The 20,735-nt window shown below is 45.2% G+C and overlaps 1 protein-coding gene across 1 annotated transcript in view; it reads left to right on the top strand.

The window, feature by feature from the left end:
• LOC119383951 (protein D7) overlaps positions 1 to 20,735 on the top strand; it is a 44,241-nt gene that overhangs the window by 1,626 nt on the left and 21,880 nt on the right. The window contains exons 2-6 of the mRNA XM_037652226.2: positions 1,362 to 1,478; positions 6,829 to 6,952; positions 8,478 to 8,561; positions 10,875 to 11,001; positions 17,145 to 17,259. Coding sequence (XP_037508154.1) covers positions 1,371 to 1,478; positions 6,829 to 6,952; positions 8,478 to 8,561; positions 10,875 to 11,001; positions 17,145 to 17,259 — 558 coding nt within the window. The 5' untranslated portion in view covers positions 1,362 to 1,370. The remainder of the gene's footprint in view (positions 1 to 1,361; positions 1,479 to 6,828; positions 6,953 to 8,477; positions 8,562 to 10,874; positions 11,002 to 17,144; positions 17,260 to 20,735) is intronic.

Here is a 20,735-nt window from a genome sequence, read left to right as displayed (position 1 = left end):
GCTGCAATGTAGTTCTATGCAGCAGGTAATTTTCCTCTCCTCCCAGCAAGCTTGGGCTGCTTTGTCATCGCCTGGCCACTTTCAATCTTCCAGCAGTTTAGGGAGCTCATGTGTCTGTGTGCTGCGCTATACCTCACATTTAAAGTTCTTTGGATGCTAGTGTCTGTTGTGCCCTTCCATGGATAGGATGTTAGTTTCCGGCTCTAAGAACATGGCCTTCTTCGACATAGTTAATTTTTGCATAGTTCCTTGCTAACATGCCTGTGTCGGCCAAATTTTGTTAATCTTTTCGAGATGACCATGGTTGTACTTTGGTAACGCGACCTGCTTTGCTAGAAAGGCCAACAAACTGCCAATTATGTTTGTTCTCTAATTTTCTCAAAGTAGAACAGTTTCTAGCGAGGACCCATATTATTTTATTGCATATATCACTCGGGTTTAGTGGAGTAACTTCTATTTAACTATTGTGACATTTAGTGCCACCGGTTAGGTTGCAGTGACAGTCACGGTTTTTGTTGCCATTACAGCAAGTCTTATTCTAGTGAGACGGAATTTTGCAGTAAGTTTGACTCTACTCACTAAAGCGCAGCTCTGGAAAAGTCATTGAGCTGATCATTAAATGTAACTCTCCTAATTTAATCGTGCAATGTTTGCTCAGTGTTCTGGCCCTGTGGGCTGCTGACTAGTACTAGGTACACTTACTTTTAATGTGGCATTGCAAAACACAACATAAAACTTTGGACTGGCAGTCACACAAATTGATGCTTCAGTGTATTTTTGTTTTATTTACAAGTACTGTCTTTCTTGATGCAAGACACAGTGCAAGCACTTACATAAGCTCGAGTGTGCCTTTAGGACTTCGTCAGTCAATTGCCTAATTAACTGCTTGAGGCTCTCGGAAGCGTGAATTATCTTCCCTGCGATTTTATGTAAATTGTCAAAACATCTGTGAGTGAGCTATCTAAAGGCTTGGTTGCAAATATTCTTTTTCCCACTTGAGTGCTCATACCAATTAGTAACTTTGTTACTAGTCATATGTTATGTCTATTCATTGCTAAGTTCATTCCTGCGACCATCCTGTCAGTGCAGTTTGTCTTGAAGCAGCAGCTAGCATTTATATATCACTTCCGCTGTTATGTAGTACACTCAAACCTCATTATAACAGTCACATCTGCCACGAAAATAACTTTGTTATATCCGAAAATTCGTTATAAGCGTTTATTTGTAATACTGTATATATGACAACACTATTCTTCACTTACTTCGTTATAAACGATAATTCGTTATATCAGTGTTCATTATATCGAGATTTGAGTGTAATGTCTCACGTAATGCTAATGAAGCTCCTCAATTGATTGCAGCTGGAAACCATGGCAACGTACCAGTCTCGGCAGGAACCGTTGACTACGTGCCCCTACAACCCGGCCCATCAGGTCAAGCTGGGACGTCTGCAGATCCACATCACAAAGTGCAGAAAGGTGAGAACTGCAGGCTCGTTCATCCATAAACTGCGCCATTTTTGTATGTCTGTAAATGTTTGGTGCCAGTTAATAGGTCCCGGGTGTCTACCAAGCTGGAAAACCTGAAATTGTCAGGGACTTTAAACATGTCTGGAAAGGTCGGAGGATTGTCCTGGAATTTTTGAAAAACCTGGCTGAGTCATGGAAATTTTACTGATGGCAGTAGGTGCGACAGACAAGAAAACAATCTCTGCCATTCATCAAAGCTTATAAGGTTGCTCTTTTTTCCACAGCTTTCGTAAATGGCTAAGCAGAAGTGAAAGAAAAAAAGGACAGTGCATAGTGTTGCTTCTATAGATCGCACAGAATACCTCAATTCCCAAGCATGTTGCTCACTCCGATAAATTTCTTCTTGTTTGTCTTGGCCATGACCTTGGCTCCACTTGAAGGCATTCTGGTTTGGCCAGAATCACTATGAGCAGAGGCTTGCCGGGACAGGTCAACGTCTTTCCGATGTGACGCAACAGCAGACATCCTCAGTTCTGCACTCAGTTTATGCAAGTGCCCGCTCTTTTTAGATGCGAAGCAGCTTTTGCTCGAGGCTGTGTCCGGTGGTGGCGTCTGCGCTCCACTGTGCATGTGCCTTCTCTCTCCCACTCTCCTCCATTACGCAGTTGTTCGGTTGCCTTCTCTCCTCTCCTCCCACGTGATGCAGCCGCGCTGCTGTGAGTGTAGCACAGCCATCTGAGCGCGCACTCGCGCCAAGGAGAAGTCTTCTTCCTCTTGTTCTTCGACTGCCTTGATGATGATACGTGCAGAGCACTTTAGGGGCCCGGGCTGCCGTATGCTGTCCTAGCTTGGTGTAATGCAGACAAAACCATGTGTGCTGGCGCGCACTAGCGCGTTTGTGCCTGTGTAAGGAGCAGGGTAAGACGCTGTGGCCTCTCCCCCTTACTCTCTCAGCAATCACGTGATGGCGAACAGCAACAGCAACTACAGTGAATTCATGGTGTGCTCCACTTGCAAGGACACGTTAACATCGGGCAAGGTGCCCGTGATGAATTGAACTTTAGGTCGACCCATGCGCTGCTTCGCATCCCCACATGGTTCCCTTTAGTGGGAGATGGTGTAATTTTCTTTTACTACTCGAGGGCTTCATTCCAGTACACAGATTGTCAGTTTTTCGAGCAGGCTTGTAAGTCTGGGAATATGCTTAGAATCGTCATGGAAAATCTGCAAAAGTCAGGAAATTTAGAAAAATGAAATTGGTGGACACCCTGAGATCATCCTTAGCTAATCTTGCAGTGCAAGGCTACATGTGGACGGAAGAAGATATGGAAAGCACTGCCTTTCAACCAGGATGTCCAAATAGGATAAAAAGACAGGTTTATCTTTACAGCATTCAATTTCGTATTGGGTCTATTCTGATTTGGAGACCTAAAAATCGGCAGCTATTCACCAACTTGTTCCTTCTACACAGTAAACGTTATTGTCAACATGTTGCACATTGCTACTGATTTAAGTGCTAAGCTGAAATGCACCAGGCGACACTGTTAATCTAAGGACACTTGTAAGTTAGCTCACCGGGACTCCGTTTGTAATTTTAATTTTAATTTTCTTTTAGTTTCTAATTGTCTTGTGGTGTGCCCAGTGTATCAAGTTTTCTCACCCACTGCAAGAAATCGGCCCGTTAGCAGATTAGAAATCTAGATCGATGTTCTCGCGTAGATGTTGACAAAGTTTGGTAAAATTGTTTGTAGGTGGTGCACTCGTATGAAGGCTTCCATCTTATAGCACTACGTTGCATGGCAAGAGTGTGCCCCTTCGGCGCATCTGTCCCAAGGCTCTATCTCGCATTTCTTTCAATTGGTAATCGTACTTAAAACAGGTAAAACAGTAGAAACTTACACGGATGTTTGAAGAGTGATATTTCCAAGCAGGATCGAATAGGAATGTTAGAGAAAAATGACCATAGAATATGGATTGAGATGAAGTACATATTACGAAAAGTTTTCTAGTCTTTTCACCAGCATAGCTCTTCATAAAATTTGTACATGTGTGACATGGCAGGGCTGCATTTGATGTAATACCTATAGGAGAGTGCATTAGTGCGGAGTGCATTGTTTGCTGTGTTAAAGGCTGCAGCATCGTGCATCATTTTGGATTAACACAAACATGCTAAAAAAATCGCAGCATATCCACGAAGCGAATGATGACGAGTGGGCAAAGCTCCGGGGGATGATTAACCGTGAATCCCCCCCGTACATTGCCCACTTGACCATGCAAAGACGTGACAACACGTGTGTACAGTATATACGCAGTTGTTTATTAATCACACTGCATATATGGTGTTGAGATGTGGGCGGCGTTTTCCTTTCATTATGACCGCCTTATGATTGGTGAAATATAAAGCCAAAGGTTATTGTATATGATCCAACCTGAAATTTGAGAAGACGAGGTCAATGCAAGTCCCTCTGATCGAGCCTGAAGGAAGTGCGGAGCTGGGCAGCCTTCTTTGTTTCTCTTTTGTTTTCTCTTTCTTTCCTCCTCTTTTTCTTTTTGTTTTTTCTCTTTATTTATCTTTATTAATATTTTTCTTCCTATTTTTTTTATTTCTCTCTATTTCTCTGGCTGAACGATCGCAGCGCCAGAGTCCGCTCAAGTTAAGGAAACTCTGTGTAAAACTATCTTAGGACGGTAAAATAAAGGAAGCTGATATCTTAGCGGTAGTAGGTACAGTATTCGGTCAGGCAACACTTAGCTGTCATAGTCCTCTGTATTTTGTTGTGCACTTGTGAATGTGCTCAACGCATGTCTTTGCTGCAGGTGCTGAACTTTAGGGAAAACAACAGTTTCGTAGCCCTGTTGCGCGATTGCGCGCACGACTGGCCTAGCACAACCATGGAGGCAACTGGTATTCTGGAGTGCCATCTGGGAGTTTTTTGAGCTCGGGGCCAGTGATGCGTGCCTTAAAACACCTACAGGCATTACAACCATACTCGTCAATCACCTGAAGTGTCACCATGTTCCATTCAAGCAATTTGAGAAGCTCCGGGCCGCTGAATGCTCAAAAAAGGCGAGTGGCCCGAAAAAGGCGACGGGCACGAAGACGGCGACTTACTTCAAGCAGACTTTAAAAAGTGACAGTCAGCGCGCAAAAATGCTAACTACGAAGGTTACACAGTTCATGGCTGCTGGCTTGCATTCGTATTCTATTGTTAAGGAGCCCGGCTTTTTGTTCTTGATGCACTCTGCAGTGCCAGAGTACAAAGTCCCATCGAGGGCTAAGTTTTCCAGGAGCGTCATGCCAGAACTTTACGCCAAAGAAAAAGAGCGAATTAAAGGTGAGCTGCGCCATCACTTCAACCATGGTACCCCATGCTACTCTGTCACAACCGACGGGTGGTCGTCTAGGCCTGGGGATAGTTATGTCTCGTTTACATGCCACCTACTCGATGAATACTTCAGTCTTCACGTTTACCATCTTTCATGCCGGCACATGCCCGAGGACCATAAGTCTGAAAACTTGAAGAACATCCTCCTTAATTTAGCCAAGGAATGGGGACCGCCTCAAGGCATACCAGTCTTCATTGTAACTGACAATGCCAGAAACTTCCTGGGTGCTGCATTGCGAACAGGATGGTTAAGCATTCAGTGCTTTGCACACACCTTGCAACTGTGCATGAACTGTGCAAAGAGACGCCCAAAACTTTGAGCAGCTGTGCATCAAGACTCGAGGAATTGTAGGATACTACAAGAGGAGTTCCCAGGCCAGGAATCGTCTCAAGGAACTTCAAACAAGCATGGACTTGGAGCCCCTTGAAGTAATCCAAGACGTGGTAACACATTGGAATGGTGAGTACGACATGATGGCTCGCCTTTTAAAGCTTCGTCGTCAGATTTCTTTGGACTTGACCGAACAGGACACATCGGAGGATTTTGCCTCAAGTGAATGGGGTCTCATGACATCGTAATGTTAGTCCTTAAACGCATTGATGATGCAACTAGAGAGAGTTGCTCCGAAAAGCGCCCAACACTTACGCAAGTGGTGCTGCTAGTGCACTTCATGCAGCTCCACCTGACCCAGCAAGAATGGAGTTGTGGGGAGGAGTCTGTATTTGCAGGAAACCTCCTTCAGGCCTTCATGTGCAGTTTTGGGGACGTTAAATTTCATGTGCCATATGCCCTAAGCACTGCACTAGACCCCCGATTTAAGGCAGTGTGCTATGATGCCACTTGCGAGAAACAGTGGTTAAAGAGTGAGCTCTGCTCAGCTTCAGAAAAGGGCGTGCCTCAACAGAACAATGAAGAGGAGCCAAGTGTGAGCAGTGCGCCTGTAGAAGCTGCATCACCGAGCAGTGATGCGTGGAGTGTGTTTGGAACTTTGGCTGGTTTCAATACTGCACCGACTGGCTCTGACAGATTGAAGGAGGAGGTGGAGGAGTACCTCCATGCACCTGTTCAGCCTCGGTTGGACAATCCCTTCGTGTGGTGGAAAAATATTGGCAAGGCCAAGTACCCATCCCTCTCCAAGGTAGCTCGACTCTACCTTTCAGTGCCAGCTACTCAAGTGTACAGTGAGAGGCTATTTTCCACCACAGGGAATGTGTCGCGGCACGAAGAGAGCACCTTCTCCCCGAGCATGTAGAACAGTTGGTGTTCGTGCACAGCAGCTCTCACTAAGAAGTTAGGCCAGACATTTATTTATCTTAATTTATTCACAATACCCCCTAACGAGGCTCTTAGAGGGTATTACGTAAGGGGTGGGTGCTAATAAATTTGAAAATGAAAACTCTGATGTCTGTTTCTGATCCCCTACTTTTATGAAGAGCAAGAAGATTTAGTGGATGAAACAGCTAGCAAAGGTTATTGTAACAAGGTAATGTAGTTCATTCCATCAATTTTTCTCTCGTGAACGTTGTCTCCCAGGTATTTGCTGTGATTCGAAAATATTCACTTTGCTTTGGAACTATTCGAATGAAGTAACTTTTCGATTCGTATTCACTTTGAAGTGAAAAATCACAATTCACACATGCCTAGTTTTCAGTATTCTTTGTTTACGTGCATCTCTGCGGCACCTGCATGACTGAAAGCCATGCTGCTTTGTTTGTGACTACAATAAATGTTAATTATTGGTTCTTTTACTTATAAATTGATTTGTGAAATCAACAATGACATTTTTTGTTCATTGCAAATGTTACAACTGCTGTTTTTTTATTTTTTTTTCCTTCTATTCCATGCTGTGTTAGGATTTCCTATATATTCTTCTTTTTCGGACCTACAGCTAGCCTTTGGCTACAGGTCCGGTAAGTGTTTGTTATCAGTATGTACAATATGAAATAAACAGTATCTATCTATCTATCTGCAGGCCCACCAAGAGAAGGATATGAAGCAGTGCCCCTTCTCTGCCGAGCACGTCGTACCTGCCAGCCAGCTGATGCACCACATCTACACGTGCCCACTCAACACCACTGTGGAACGCTTCCTCACCGGTAACGCATCTTTTACATGCCATCCCCTCACTTCCGTTCTGTGTGCAAGAGCATGTCACAAGGATCCCCATTCTTGCGAATGGCTAGCAGTGAATGGTGGTGTCAGGCCTACTATGCCTTACTTGCATACTAAAAGCACTGGTTAACGGGGGACATGGACCTTAAAAATTTTTATGAATTCTTGATTGATTTTGATGAAACTTGCCTAGTTCATGTATATTTGTGTGCTGACTTGAAATGTGTTATTTATCTAGTGCAATATATAATTAGTTAAGCTACATCTCTGAAAAAATTGCATAATTTGCGCTGAGCATGTGCCAATGTCGTTCTTGCCCTCTTTCGGAGAAAAATGGTGCACAGCAGGTGCTCGAGATCCTTATTCTAGTTGGTGCAAATTTTAGTCGTTATGCAAGCATACAGGAGAGGGCCACATAGTCTAAAAAAATCTTGTATAAAGGCTGGTAACTACAATACTCTTAGTAGATCGAAATCTCTTAAATGAAATTGCTGCTTAAATGGGAAAACTGCCTGTAAGCGATTCGTTTCGTACTTGACTTCTTCGCCACTGTTGATCTCCCTGTAAGTGGCACTCCTGTTAAATGGAACATATTCCCAATGCCGCGGTCCCTTCGAGTTCCGTTTAACAAGTCTACTGTGCTTAAGCAGAGAATTTCATGGGACATCAAGGTGTAATTGTGATGAGGTGTCACCTCTTGATAAATTCAGCTCATCGTTGGGTGCACTACTGAAGGCCTTAAAGAACACATATTTTTGTTATTTATTTTGGTAAAACACCTTTCTCCATCAGAATTTTGGGAGGTGGGGGCCCTAGATACCCCTCCCAACTGCGAGCCTGGTAATACCCCATACCTGTGGCATCTGATGGGTATTCCGAAAGAAATTTCTGCAACTCCAGAAAGTGTGGGTTCCTTTTGACTTCTCGTGGGCAAAATGTACTATTGCTCGATAGTTCAATACGAACTAGATGAGGCTACCATCCTTGTGGTAGCATTCTAAGCATGGCACTGTGCCATGTTCGTTTGTAACGGGCGGGAGACGCAAGGCGCGCATTTCGCCGTTTAGTGTGCAGACTCTCATTCAGTAAAAGTGCCAGTCACGGAACCCGTGCTGCCATCTGTGTTTTAAACAGGAAAACGCCATTTGACGAGCTGAGCGTGTCAAAAGCCTCTTGAAACATTGCTGAAGAGCCGTGACGAGCACAGCTCGTCATAAGCAAAAAAGTGACAATTTCTCATGACGAGCTCAGCTTGTCATAAGCAGTTAAGGGATTAACCCTCCACCTTCAGTATAGATTTGGTATATAGAACTGGCACTAATAAATAAGAAAGTTTACTCTTCTACTTGGTTCGCATTGGTTTGCATAAAGCTTTCCTTAAGGTATCATAATGGAAAATGTTATACCATAATATTGCAACAGCAGGAGTGCATGAAAAAAAGCTACATGCACTGACTTGCTCAAAGAACTTGCACGTAGGCTCATTGTAAGTGACATTGTGCCTTGCAGTCTCAGAAAAAGACAAGCCATCTGGAGATGTGGCCCTGCCCCCTGCAGCCCAAGATGTGCCGACGGAAGAGAACTGGGACGAAGGTACGTGCCTTCTTGTTTTCTGACATGTCCATTGCACACAACACTCCAGGCTTTCTGAATGAATGGGGAGACATGGTGGTCCTGTTGTACGCAGCAGCACTAATTGCACATTTGTACACACTGCCATTTCACATTGAAATCATTGCAGGAGGGCAAACATATGTGCGGTAAAATCTAGATGCAAAAGCACACTCAAACTTCGACCGCATTTTTGTGGTAGACACTAAAACAAGCCCGAGAAGGAGTCTTCTACTCGAGTCTTGGCACATTCAGGATTCCCCGGGGAACATCGACCACTTGCTAGGAATGATGCCCACCGTATACATGCATGGCCTCCATGACTCGATGGAAAGGAGCTGTGGTAAGACATGAAATGCTGTCGCTTCCAAAATTCAGAGTCAACCACTGAGGAAGGGACTGAGGCGGTCTGGCAATGTCGGGTGCATCTAATACTCACTGGAGTCGAGTCATCTCAGCATCTAGAATTCTTTCATCCAGCCAGACAGATTTGTCAGTGCTTACATTTGTCATTGCATACGCCTGTAAGCACACCGTTGAGTGAAAGTCCGTAGAACAATGGAATTGTTTCTCTCTGTATATGGGAAAGCTTATGGGCTGCCCTGCCAAGTGCCCCAAAATCTCATTGTCACTAGGCGGCATCAAGGGATGGTGAAACGTGGAGGTGCAGAACATGCCTTGTACGATGAAGTATCATATGCTTCATGTTGCTCAGTGATGGAATTCTCAACAAACGGTTATTGCAGTGGACAGAGCCACACAAAGAGAAAGGCTTGCAAAGAGAAAAGTTACCTTGCAAAGGGCACTTTTTACAACCTCAAAATGAGAAACTGAGGAAAGAGGTCAGTGTGATGAAAAGGAAGTTTAGTGCGATTGCCGAAGAAACAATTGACCACACCCTTCATATTCTTCCAGCCAGGCTATTAATAGCTAGCCTTCATGACTGCTTTCCTGGCTGCAAAACCCAATTTTAAAAAGGAGGAAGGTGATGTACGATGTATCTTGAATATTGGTACCTTTCCGGGAAAGTGCGCCCCCTCCATTTTGCCGCCAATTTGAAGTTGTTTAAAAGGGGGACGCCTGCTCGGGATCTCATGGCATTTTAGAAGTGATTGTAGCGATTTGACCGCTTGGGTGAAGTAAGAAAGCTTAAATTTGTTTTTTTGGATGATTGCACAGTCCTTGGGGAGTCCGAAAATTGGACATTGACTGCGTATGTGCAGTCCAGAATTCTCGCATTTAAATTTAATTGGATAATTGGTGCAGTGAGTCGGCTGCTTCTCGTTTACCCGCAGCTTCTGCGTCATGAAATGCGAGTTTCTGGTCTCGTAGGCCTCAAGTAAATAAAGATCAAGGCAGTGTGTCGAAAAAACAGATCTCTAAGGCCATGCTATTCTAGCCTTGTGCTGGAAATGCACACACACACAATGTTTCAGCAATTGACAAGTGCCAGGCGATGGTGTGTGCTGTTGCCATCATCTTTACAACAGTGAAGTACAAGTTTTGTTGGCCATAGAATTTGGCAAAAAATCATGCTACTACTGCGTTTGTCTTTGTGTGTACTTTTCATTGTGAACTGTTAATTGTGGTGTGCTCAGAAGATGCGGAGGTGTTACACGTTTTTCGCTGCAAGAAAAGGTTTGCTTGATTGAAGAGACTTTGTGCTTGATCAACAAGGTTTTACTGTAGGGTTATAGCCTTTTAGCTAATGTGACTTCACTATGAATGAAAAGCCGTTACGAATGTATTGCTTAAGCGATACATTCACAATGGCTTTTAATTTTGTTATTGAATGTATAAAATTAAAAGCACTTTGTGTGTAAGCAGCATATTACCTCTTGCAAAAGATGATTAACTGGCAGTTCCATTGACGAGCGTTTGAGTCTTTATAGCAAGCAGTTCTGTCGTTCTTTTGTGTATTTTCGTAATAGTCTGTTTGGGTCAGGCTTTTGCCACAGTGTGTGTAGGCTCGCATGATTTGTTTGCAGATATTGGTATTGCCATATGTCACCTTGCAGCTCTTAGAGATGTGCATGCATGATGAATGCAGCCGTAAAAGAAAATGAGATCTTCTCGCAATACCTTTTCTTGTCCTCAAGATCCAGATTGACCCTTGTTGCAGCTTCCCTGCTTTTTTTTGCGATGTTTACGCAACAATGTACATGCTGAAAATAGGTGCCCCAGGTGCCCTTTTGTTGGGGTTGCTTGGACGTGAATAGCTTTGGGCAGTGTTGGTTGCCGTGTTCCGTTGCTTATTTGCGCACTGACCAAAAGCTATTTCTTGCTTGGCTGCAGAAGCCAGCGGGTCGGCCAGTCTCGAAGACAAAATTCCAAAGCCGGCCGTGGCTCCCGTCTTCGTCAGCGTCCAGGCAATGGCACCTGCCCAGCGGCGGCACTACTACGCCTCCCTGCACAGTAAAGCGTGAGTGCCAGCTTGTGTTGATTTTTCCAGTGCCTGTGTTTAATCTCTTCACTGGAGACTTCTGGAGGCTGGAGCTCCAATGCAATTGCATGTGTAGATTGTGTGCGTTCAAAGGCCCTGGAGCGCTTGTGCCCCCCTCATTAACTTGTTTTAGCTATTCCTTCATAACGAGCTTTTACAGTCATAATACTAGCTTCTGAGACTTCGTTTGAGCAGGTATATACAGTCGAACCCGGGTATATCGAACTCGCCAAAAAACGTTTATTAGTTCGATATATGGCATAATTCGATATAGGCCCGCTGTAGGATTTTGACACAAAGGCACATAACAGTAAGAAAAGTACTTTATTAATATGGTGGCTTACTTGCGTGCCCTACTTAGGAACAAAATAGTCCTGGATTTTCTTCTGTGTCAACGACTTCGCTGCCTGCGACAGCACGTACGCCTCCACGTTGTCCAACGAGTCGGAGCAGCTGAGGCCGCAACCTTCCACATTCACGCAATAGCGCCGGACCAACGCAAGTGCACTAATCACTTCGGAGGATGTAGGCAATGGGCCATCGTCAATTTCCTTATTGCTGTCGCTTTGGCTCGTGGTCGGCACGACGTCTGCAACGTAGTCCTCATCTTGTAGCTCACCCATGATGGCGACATCGTCCGCACCGACGATGTCGCCATCACGACATCGTCCGCACTGACGAACTCATCGAATGTCGATCCGTCGATAGCTCCCGGGAACTCTGCCAGCTCGCTCCAAACTTCGGCGGAAACACCTGCGGTGTCTTTTGTACGCGGCGGCGACGTCGGACTTCTTTTCACCGCGCTCGGCCCGATTTATGATTTCGAGTTTCGCGGCGAACGGCAAATACTGCCTCTTTGCACAAGCCATGACGACAGCGCGCCAATAAAGTTCACAGAGCACCAACAGGCAACACCACCAGCACGGACCACGCTGAACGAGGACTCGAGGAAAACAGGCAGCAGCAGGCACACAAGCATAAAGAAAGAAAAAATGGCGCTCACTTCTACCGCCTCCGCGCCTCGGAGAAAGCACGACGGCCTCTGATTGGCTGTAAGTGCTGCGAGCGGGCCAGGATCATTTCTTGGAGGGGGGTGTTCGCCCGTGCACAACCGGGTCTAAGCCACTTTTTCTAGGGTGGCGCCGGCAGTTTTCCCCACCACCGCGAGGGAAAGCCAACTTGCTGGGGCACTTTTGAGGCACATGGAGTTTGATATATCGGTTGTCGTTGCTATTTTCGTTCGATGTAACAGTAACTTTTGCTATATATTCTCAATGTAAATTTACCGTGTTTAGAAATTGTTCGATATACGGGATAATTTGATATAAACGGGTTCGACATAGTCGGGCTCGACTGTATTAAGCCACAAACAGTGATCTCTAGGCAGTTATGCAGCCATGTGACATTCAACATTTGCACTCCATTTACCATTGCAAAAACACTTTGAGAAATGCCATGGCCCTCCTTATCACTGCATGGACACTGGCAAAATACAGTCCATCATCATCACTGAAAAGTTTCTTTTTGCACATTATGTATATACAGTACAAAGGCGTTTAAGGGTGACACCTGTGTATGGGCTACACCCAGTTTTTCTGATGTATGTATCCAAGAAAAAAAAAACGTATAAGGGCTGCACCATTGATAGGTTGTACAAGACAATGCAACAGATCATCATTGTCAATGAATTTACTGCGCCACTAGGATTATTTTTTAACTTCCTACATACTAAGGTGCTCATCAAGTTGTCTAAAGACTTTAACCCTTTTCAATAGTGCTCACACTTGCCAACTAAAGAATAAAGCTGGTCCTTAGCTTCTTGCACTTCTCTACAAACACTATCAATACCGGCGTTAGCATCACTAGCTCTGGTTTTTATGCGTTGTTAGGCTGTTTGACTCTTCATTGCTGTTAGCTTGTCTTCAACTGACCATTTCTTTTGGCACGGTGGGCAAGCACCTAACAGCTACATGGCTGGCTTTAAGGGGGCGGATGGGTCTTTGGGACCAAAAAATCGCAAAGAAGTTGTTTGTTTGTTTTTTTCATGAGATTTTTAAATTCTGCGAGCATTTTTCCATCTGCCTGCCAATTTTCAGACTCCAGGAAGCGACAATTTACTTGTTATATCGCTTCAACGAAGACGTGTGAACTTGATTTGCGCAGAACCAGACGAAAAAATGCCGCTTTTTTTGTGATACAGAGCTGCCGATTAACTAATGCCATAACTGCGACCTTGGTCTTATTTGAAAGAGCATTTCTTCGTCTTCAAAGTCCCGCTCATGCTTCTTCGTTCCACTCATTTGTTGCAGAAAAAAAAAGCAACTGAAAAAGAAGCAAAGTATGCGATGCTATTGGCTGTTCAGCGCATATGACCGTGAAGTGGCCACTTCATTGGCTGAGTGTGACTCGCATCGTCTGCTGGGGGCGGCAACAACGCGCAAACAACGTGTTGCGCCACCATTTTGCCTGTACTTTGAGCTCGCGACCCAAGTTGTTGCAATGCCTGGATCAGCACGAAAGTTTCATTCGCGGCATAAGTTTGGCAAAAGAAGAAAGTCTCAACCGAATAACTTCAAGGTGCGTTTGTTGGCGAGAAGTGTCAATGGAGAACGAGATGGGTCGCCCACCAATGCAAGCCTGTCAGGCCCGCCAGACTGCGATGCTCCCAACGGTGACACGTCGCTGGCACATCGATCGATCACCGGAGCGCGCAGATGAACTGGATGAACATCGAGACTGTGCATCACCCAGCCCATCCGGCGACAGCGAAGGATTCGCCGAGGCAGCTGACGGAGAGTTAGGCCTAGCAGGCCTGCCGGCCACCGACACTTCGCAAGGCAGCGTCAGTGTCCGCTGCGATACAACTTTGCTAATGCCATCAGAGCTGCTGGAAAGGCAGACAAAAGCAGATTCAAGGCTATACGATCTTGCATTGACCGCCGCATCGAAAAAAGATTTTGATTTTGTAAGAAACGACGCACCGGCCGGCACTGCGGAGCAGAGCAAAGAGGCAAGTTTTGTAATTGCCGATCTCGGCTTCATGGGTCACCTTCTGGATGCTATGATGTGCAAAGTCTGCAACGGCAGCGTCAGCATTTGTAAACGGGACAGAGTATGGCCTTGCCGTGAAAGTGTGTGTGCGCGCTCTGTGAACTGTGGTGACATCGTGCAAGCATAGAGCTCCCCGTGGGTGGATGGTGATCAGAAAGTGGACCCATTCGCCATCAACATTCTCGCCGCTCAAGCCATGCAGGCCACTGCGAACAGTCAAGTGGCTATGAACGACATCTTTTCAACCATGAACATATCCCATCGTGGTCTCCATAAAGAAACGTGGCAGGTATATGCAAAGCGAAAATCGACTCCTGCAGCCAATCACGCAGCCAAAAAAGTGAGAGGCGAGCGCAGTTCGCGAGCTTTATAAGGAACCACATATTGACAATGCCGACAATATTGCAGTTTCTTATGATGGCTCGTGGATGAAGTACGGGCACTCGTCCCACATAGGCGTGGGGGCAGTGATCTAGCTCTTCACTGGGCTAGTGCTCGTCTATGTAGTTTTGAGCAATTTCTGGGCCCAATGCAAAAGAGGACCGAAGGCAGACGACTCGGCATATCAGGCTTGGCGGGACAGCCACATATGCCAGAAAAACACATCTAAAAAATCTGGCGAAATGGAAGTGGAGGCAGCCGTGCTCCTTTTTGAGAGGTCTCTGAGAAAAAGTGGCCTCAAATACACAACCATCCTTTCAGATGGTGACAGCCGCACCTTCCTCGCTTTGCAAGAAGCAGATGTCTACGGCTTCATTAAAGTACAAAAAGAGGATTGTGTAAATCACGTCCAGAAGCAACACGCGTGCAAGGCTCTTCTGCCAGTTTACGAGCGCCTATCACAAAGAGGGCTTTTAGAAAGGTGCCAAAGGGGTGAAACCCAGAACAGTAATGAAAGCCTTCATTCTATGATCTGGGCTTTGGCACCTAAGCAGTGCCATGCGTCACTGTTTGCAGTTGAAGCTGCAGTTGCAGAGGCAGTAATGAAATTTAACTGCGGCAACTTGAGAACCTCTACAGGCATCCTGGATGAGCTCAATCTGAACACCAGCCTCCCAAGCGTCAGGCGCATGACTGAGAAGGACAGGCGTCGAGTAGCTGACCCTAACCGCAAGCGTGCCTCAGGTGAGAATGTCCAGCAAGCACTAAAGAAGCACCACTACAGTGCTAAGCATCAGTCTGATTATGTCCCTAGTGGCTATTAGCATCTGCATTGTAATATATGCGCATCCTGAATGTTGTTTTTCAAGTAAACTGTGTGTTCGTTTTTTCCATTTTGCTCAAAATGTAAATTTATGACTTTGTTCAATCTTGAGGCCTCGATATCTCTGCAGCTAGGGCAGGTAGAACAATTTTTTTGCAATGGAAACCTGTATGTGTATAGAATCCAAATATGGGAATGCAGTTTAGAGCACGCGCCTTTTTAACCCATATATGCCCAGTGTCCTACATATAGGATGCTTCTTTGATGCACTTTAACATCGCTATTTCTTTAGCTGATGACTAAAGCCACCTAGAGCACATCAAGCAGGCCTCATTGAGGCCTGCTTGATGTGCTCTAGGTGGCTTTAGTCATCAGCTAAAGAAATAGCAATGTTAGAGTGCATCAAAGAAGCGTCCTATATGTAGGACACTGGGCATATATGGGTTAATTAATTACTCTTCAAAACGAACACGATGCCAACTGCTTTTTGGAAGGGAAAGTTTATTGTGCTGTAAAATAGCTAAGAAAGACAAAACAAAAAACTCCTTGCATGCTTTCAATCTTTAGTCGTCAGGCTATCTCGCCGTATCTAAAATGTCGCTTTTAATTGAGCACTTTTTTTTCTTTAGAGGTCTTAAACAACGGGGGTGTGAACTTAAGTTATCAGGAACCAGATGAGTTAAGAAAAAGTAATTACGTATTTGAAAAACTGCACAAGTCAGTGTAGTTTCATCAAAATCGGTGACGAACTAAACAAAAAAAATGTTTAGGATGAGTCTGCAATTGAAGGCTATAGTTTTTTCTAGAATACGGGAAGCGTGCTGCCAGCAGAAAATTCTACGTGGACGAGAAGTGCGGTCTACGATGATGTGGTCAAACAGAGGCTTTGTAAAACACTAGGCAAAACGTATGCTTTTCGAGGCAAGCCATGCAAGTTTCCTGAATTGGAAGAAGAGCTCCTCTGCTACATGAGGGAAGTATGGAGTGATGGCTGACAACGGACACGCTGTACATAAAGGCACAAGTCCTGGCACGTGTGAAAGGCATACCACGCGAGGATTTCAAGGCTAATGCTCACGGGGTGCGAAGATTTTTGGAAAGGAAGGTGCTCTCCTTTTGGTGAAGCACTGCTCTGTGCCAGCTGCTTCCAGAGGACTACACTCACAAGGTGCTTAGTTTTCATAAGCGTGGTATGGTCCTTCGCCATGAACGCAATCATGTATTGTCCCACGTAGTGGAACGCAGACCAAACCCTGCGTGGTTCAGCTGTTAAAGCATCGCCCTGCAAACCACTGGTGCTGAGCGCCAACGCTGCGCAGTGACACTTCGTGTATCCGTGGATGGGAAGAAAGCTACCCCGCTACATTGTATTGAAAAGGAAAAGAATTCCCAAGGAAGTTTTCCCCAAGGGAATCGTAGTTCGAGCCCAAGAAAAGGGGTGAACGAATGACCTTCTGCTTCATTGACTGAAAACTTTTCACCAGAACTGCCCAGTCACTTTGTTGTCTAAACGGCCACTTTTGGTCTTGGACAGCTTCTGCGGTCACTTGACGTATAAGGTGAAGGAACCGCTTTGCCGTGTCTGCACAGGCTTTTTAACTCGTGCAATGGTCGCACCCTCAATTCTGCATTGGTTAATGGCAAAAGGCTGCACAATCGTCGTGCAAGTAAATACGGTAATGATTCCTAGCTGTGCATGAGGTTCAATATTTAATTGAAAAATTAATTGCAAAGTCTTCAAGCCATTTATAGCCAGGAGGATGTAGTTTAGATATAAGTCTGTCCTCGTTTTTAATGCCTATTAAAAATAGCTCTCTCGGTGCCTGCTTCTTTGGTTGCTCACCCGCCGTTTCCTTTTCCACTCCAGGGATGAACTGCTGCCAAGCGACATGAAGCCAAGGGTGTTGCCAGAAGCCAAGACACTAGAAGAGGAGGAAGAGGAGCTCCTGCAGATGCCACCAATGCCAAAGACAGAATCAAAGGTGTCTACGCATATCTGCCAAGTTTTACGATTTTATCGTAAAGTGCCAGATTTTCAGCACATTTTTACGAATATCGTAATGACAACTATATTTTTACGATTTTTCATGTTTCGGGTCGAAAAAGCTCTCAAACTGAACACGCTGCTTCAGACAGTAAACTGCACCAGCTGAATCTGGCCTTTCTCTCTGTTTTTTTTTTTTGCGGGCCATGCAGGCAACACTGTATCGGCTTATATCCAAAGTCAAAGCCAAAGTGCATTGACTGTGCGGATAGTGGAAATGGGCTTTACTTTCTTTGTTACTTTGTGCGCTGTGGGAGGTGCATTGCACATGTTTTTGCGGAGCTGTAGCGTATGGTTCAGTCCTAGCAGCTCATGAGTTGTCTGAGAAGAAATACTTTCAAGTGTTTATTCCCAGATATTCAACTGACCTTCCATTTATTAAGAGGTCGCGTAAAGGTGAGCGGTATGCATCTTGTAGTTTGTGCTGCTGCGATGTGAACATCTTGCACGCTGGTCGCCGGGACATTCTGCTACATCTGAATACGAAGAAACACAGACACGGGAAACTTGGAGGGTACTTCAGCAGAGCAGATCCCGATACTACAACTAGAGCGGAGTGCCTTTTTACTGTGTTCCCGAATGAACAGAACATGCCATTCACGGCTGCTGATCACACTGGAGACCTCTTCCGAAAAATGTTTCTGGACTCGAAGGAAGCTAAGAACTGAGCCCGTGCGAAGACTACAGCAATTGTGAAGGAAATGGCCAACAAAGCTATTGATGAAGTCATAAGTCACTTACAGCACGTTCCGTTCTTGGCCGCCACAGACAGGAGCAATGACGCCGGCAACAATGCAAAACTGTATCCAATCGTGGTGACGTTCTGTGATGGTACTGTTCGCACTGCCTTGCTCGCGATGCCTGCCCTCGAAGGTAACTCCATGGGACGAAACATCGGTGCGCTTGTTGTGGACACGCTAACGAGCAAAAGATACTGCTCCAGAACTAAATCGGCATGGCATGTGATAACGTGCCAGTCATGATTGGATTGAAAAACTGAGTGGCTGCTGTGTTGAAAGAATGCCATGAGAACATTGACATCATGGGCTGTTGTTGCTATTTGATCAATCTGGCGGCACAGAAAGGCTCAGCATGCCTTCCACTGAATGTAGATGAGGTGCTAGTTGACATTTTCTACTACCTCAAGAAAAGCTCAAAAAGGAAGGACAAGCTGAAAGCTTTTCGGTCTCTCCACGATGTAGAGGCCAAGAAAATTTTAAAGCATGTCAGCACCAGGTGGCTCTCTCTGAAGGAGCCTGAAACAGCTTGTGGACCAGTGGCAGCCACTGCTTAGTTTCTTCCATAGTGAAGTAAGGCCCTCTGGGCAGGTTTGCAAGTTTCCCAGCAAACCATGTAACCTTCCTTCAGAACTGTCCTTCAGAACTGCACTGTCCTTCAGAAGCATGCATAAGAAGTGGAGAGCAGTCATCCGAGCAAAAGACCAAGACTAGACACAAATGTCCCTGTGTCAGATACAGCTCCCAAGCAAATCCATAACCGTCCAGGCAAGGTCTTAAACAGAAAAGAAAGGCTTTTCGTTTCTTTCGTCAGCTGTAAATAGAGCATACTGTGACTTCTTGCCGTCGGTAATTCTAGAATTTGAAAAGGTGAACGTGTTCCCTGCAGTCTAGAGCCCCTCAACTACACCTGCTGCTTAGCAAGTGCTTAGCAACTTGCTAAGAGAGATCATGTTGCGTTTTGTCTAGGGGTGTGCGAATATTCGAAATTTCGAGTATTTTTCGAATAGTGTTTGCTATTCGATTCTACTCTCACTGGAATTTTACTGTTCGAACAATTCGAACTTCAAAAGACAAATACAGTCAACATCCGATTGAAAGTGACCCCTTCAGATTTTCAATATGCTTCACCTCATTACACTCTTGTATTGCGGCAAAGCTGCTTTTCAAGCTCCGGTACGATCGAACTTAGCCAAGACACAGTCAAGGTCCGATTGGAAGTGGTCCCAAGAATTTCAGTATGCTTCACCTCATCACACCGCTGTATTGCGGCAAAGCTGCCTTTCAAGATCCACTACAGTTGGAAATGTATTAACTCAAGAAAACGTTGGTTCCAGCATGGAGATGAAAGGTGTGGCAGAGTTGAGCGCTCAATGCTGTTTTGGACCTGAAATTTGAGCAGGAAGTCCGAAAAATCGGACGCCGAAGCTTTTTAGCATTTTATGTATAGACGTCTGAGGCAGATTTGGAACTCCAGACTTGGAGGGAGCGCACCCTTGTCCACCACATCAGTTCGGCTTCCACAGAAGTTGAAAGAGGAGGAGAGGCTGAGGAAATGGCATCTTTGCCTGTCACGTGTAAAGTGTTGTCGGCAACACTTTGGTTGCACCGAGTCATGTACATAAATACAATTCGGCCTTGCTTGATAAGAGAACTATGAAACACCACCCTGCCAGTGCTTCATCAACCAAGCGAAAAGAAAGTCATGTTGCTATTTCATAAGAGTATGCTTAGGAATCCTCTCCAACTTTCTTTTTCTGCAATTTCACTTCGAAGTATTCGAGAAACATTCTAGAAGTATTAAAAAAATATTAGATTCGATTCGCACTAGCACTCCAATATTCGAATTCGATTTGCACCCAAAATTTTGCTATTCGCACAGCTCTAGTTTTGTCAAACCTTCAGTTATCAAAAAAGCTGATGTGCTGGCAGACATGACTACAATTCTTCCGTCAGCTAAAGAGATAACGAAGATATTGTAATTGGTAGTTCGACCACACAGACCTTGCAAAGCCTAAAAACAGAAAGGGAAGAGTTTTTTACACATGTAAGAAGGTACATGATCCTAAAATTTCCACTGAAGTGTGAGCTGTTGAGGAGTGCAGAAGTAGCAAGGCTTGCTTCCATTGAACACGCCAGGTTTTGTGATGTCAAGTACTTGATCAACCGCTGGACAGTGCTGTTACCACTTCAAGAGGGGCAAGATATGAATTCTGCTCTGGACGACATTCAGGCAGAGTTCACGTGTCTTCAGTTGGAAGAACCACCCACTGAAGTACCTAAGGAGCAGTGGATTGACGTGCTATGGCAGGCGGTCTCTAGTTTACGAGAAGTGGATGGCAGCTTGAAGTATGCTGGCCTTTCGAAATTTATGTTGGGGGTCCTAACACTCCCGCATAGTAACGCAGAGTGTGAAAGGGTCTTCAGCAAAGTGAAAAAGGCACACACCCAGTTTCATGCCTCCATGTCAAGAAAGGCTGTGGAGCAGTTTCTTGTCGCAAGATGTGCCCAGTCACACTCGGGAACCTGTGCCATGAACAGGTTTTCGATAAAGACTTTCTGAGAAAGGCCAAGGCTGCCACGGCCTCTATGATAGATAGCCCATCCCTCCACTTCCGAGACTTAAGAACTTTTTGTGCCTCTTTTGTGAAATGTTTCTTTTGTATTTCATTCACCT

Source organism: Rhipicephalus sanguineus, chromosome 2, assembly GCF_013339695.2.
Source record: "Rhipicephalus sanguineus isolate Rsan-2018 chromosome 2, BIME_Rsan_1.4, whole genome shotgun sequence".
NCBI classification, from domain to species: Eukaryota; Metazoa; Arthropoda; class Arachnida; order Ixodida; family Ixodidae; genus Rhipicephalus; species Rhipicephalus sanguineus.
The sequence above is the reverse complement of the archived record's forward strand: the minus strand, read 5'-3'. Positions and strand labels throughout refer to the sequence as shown.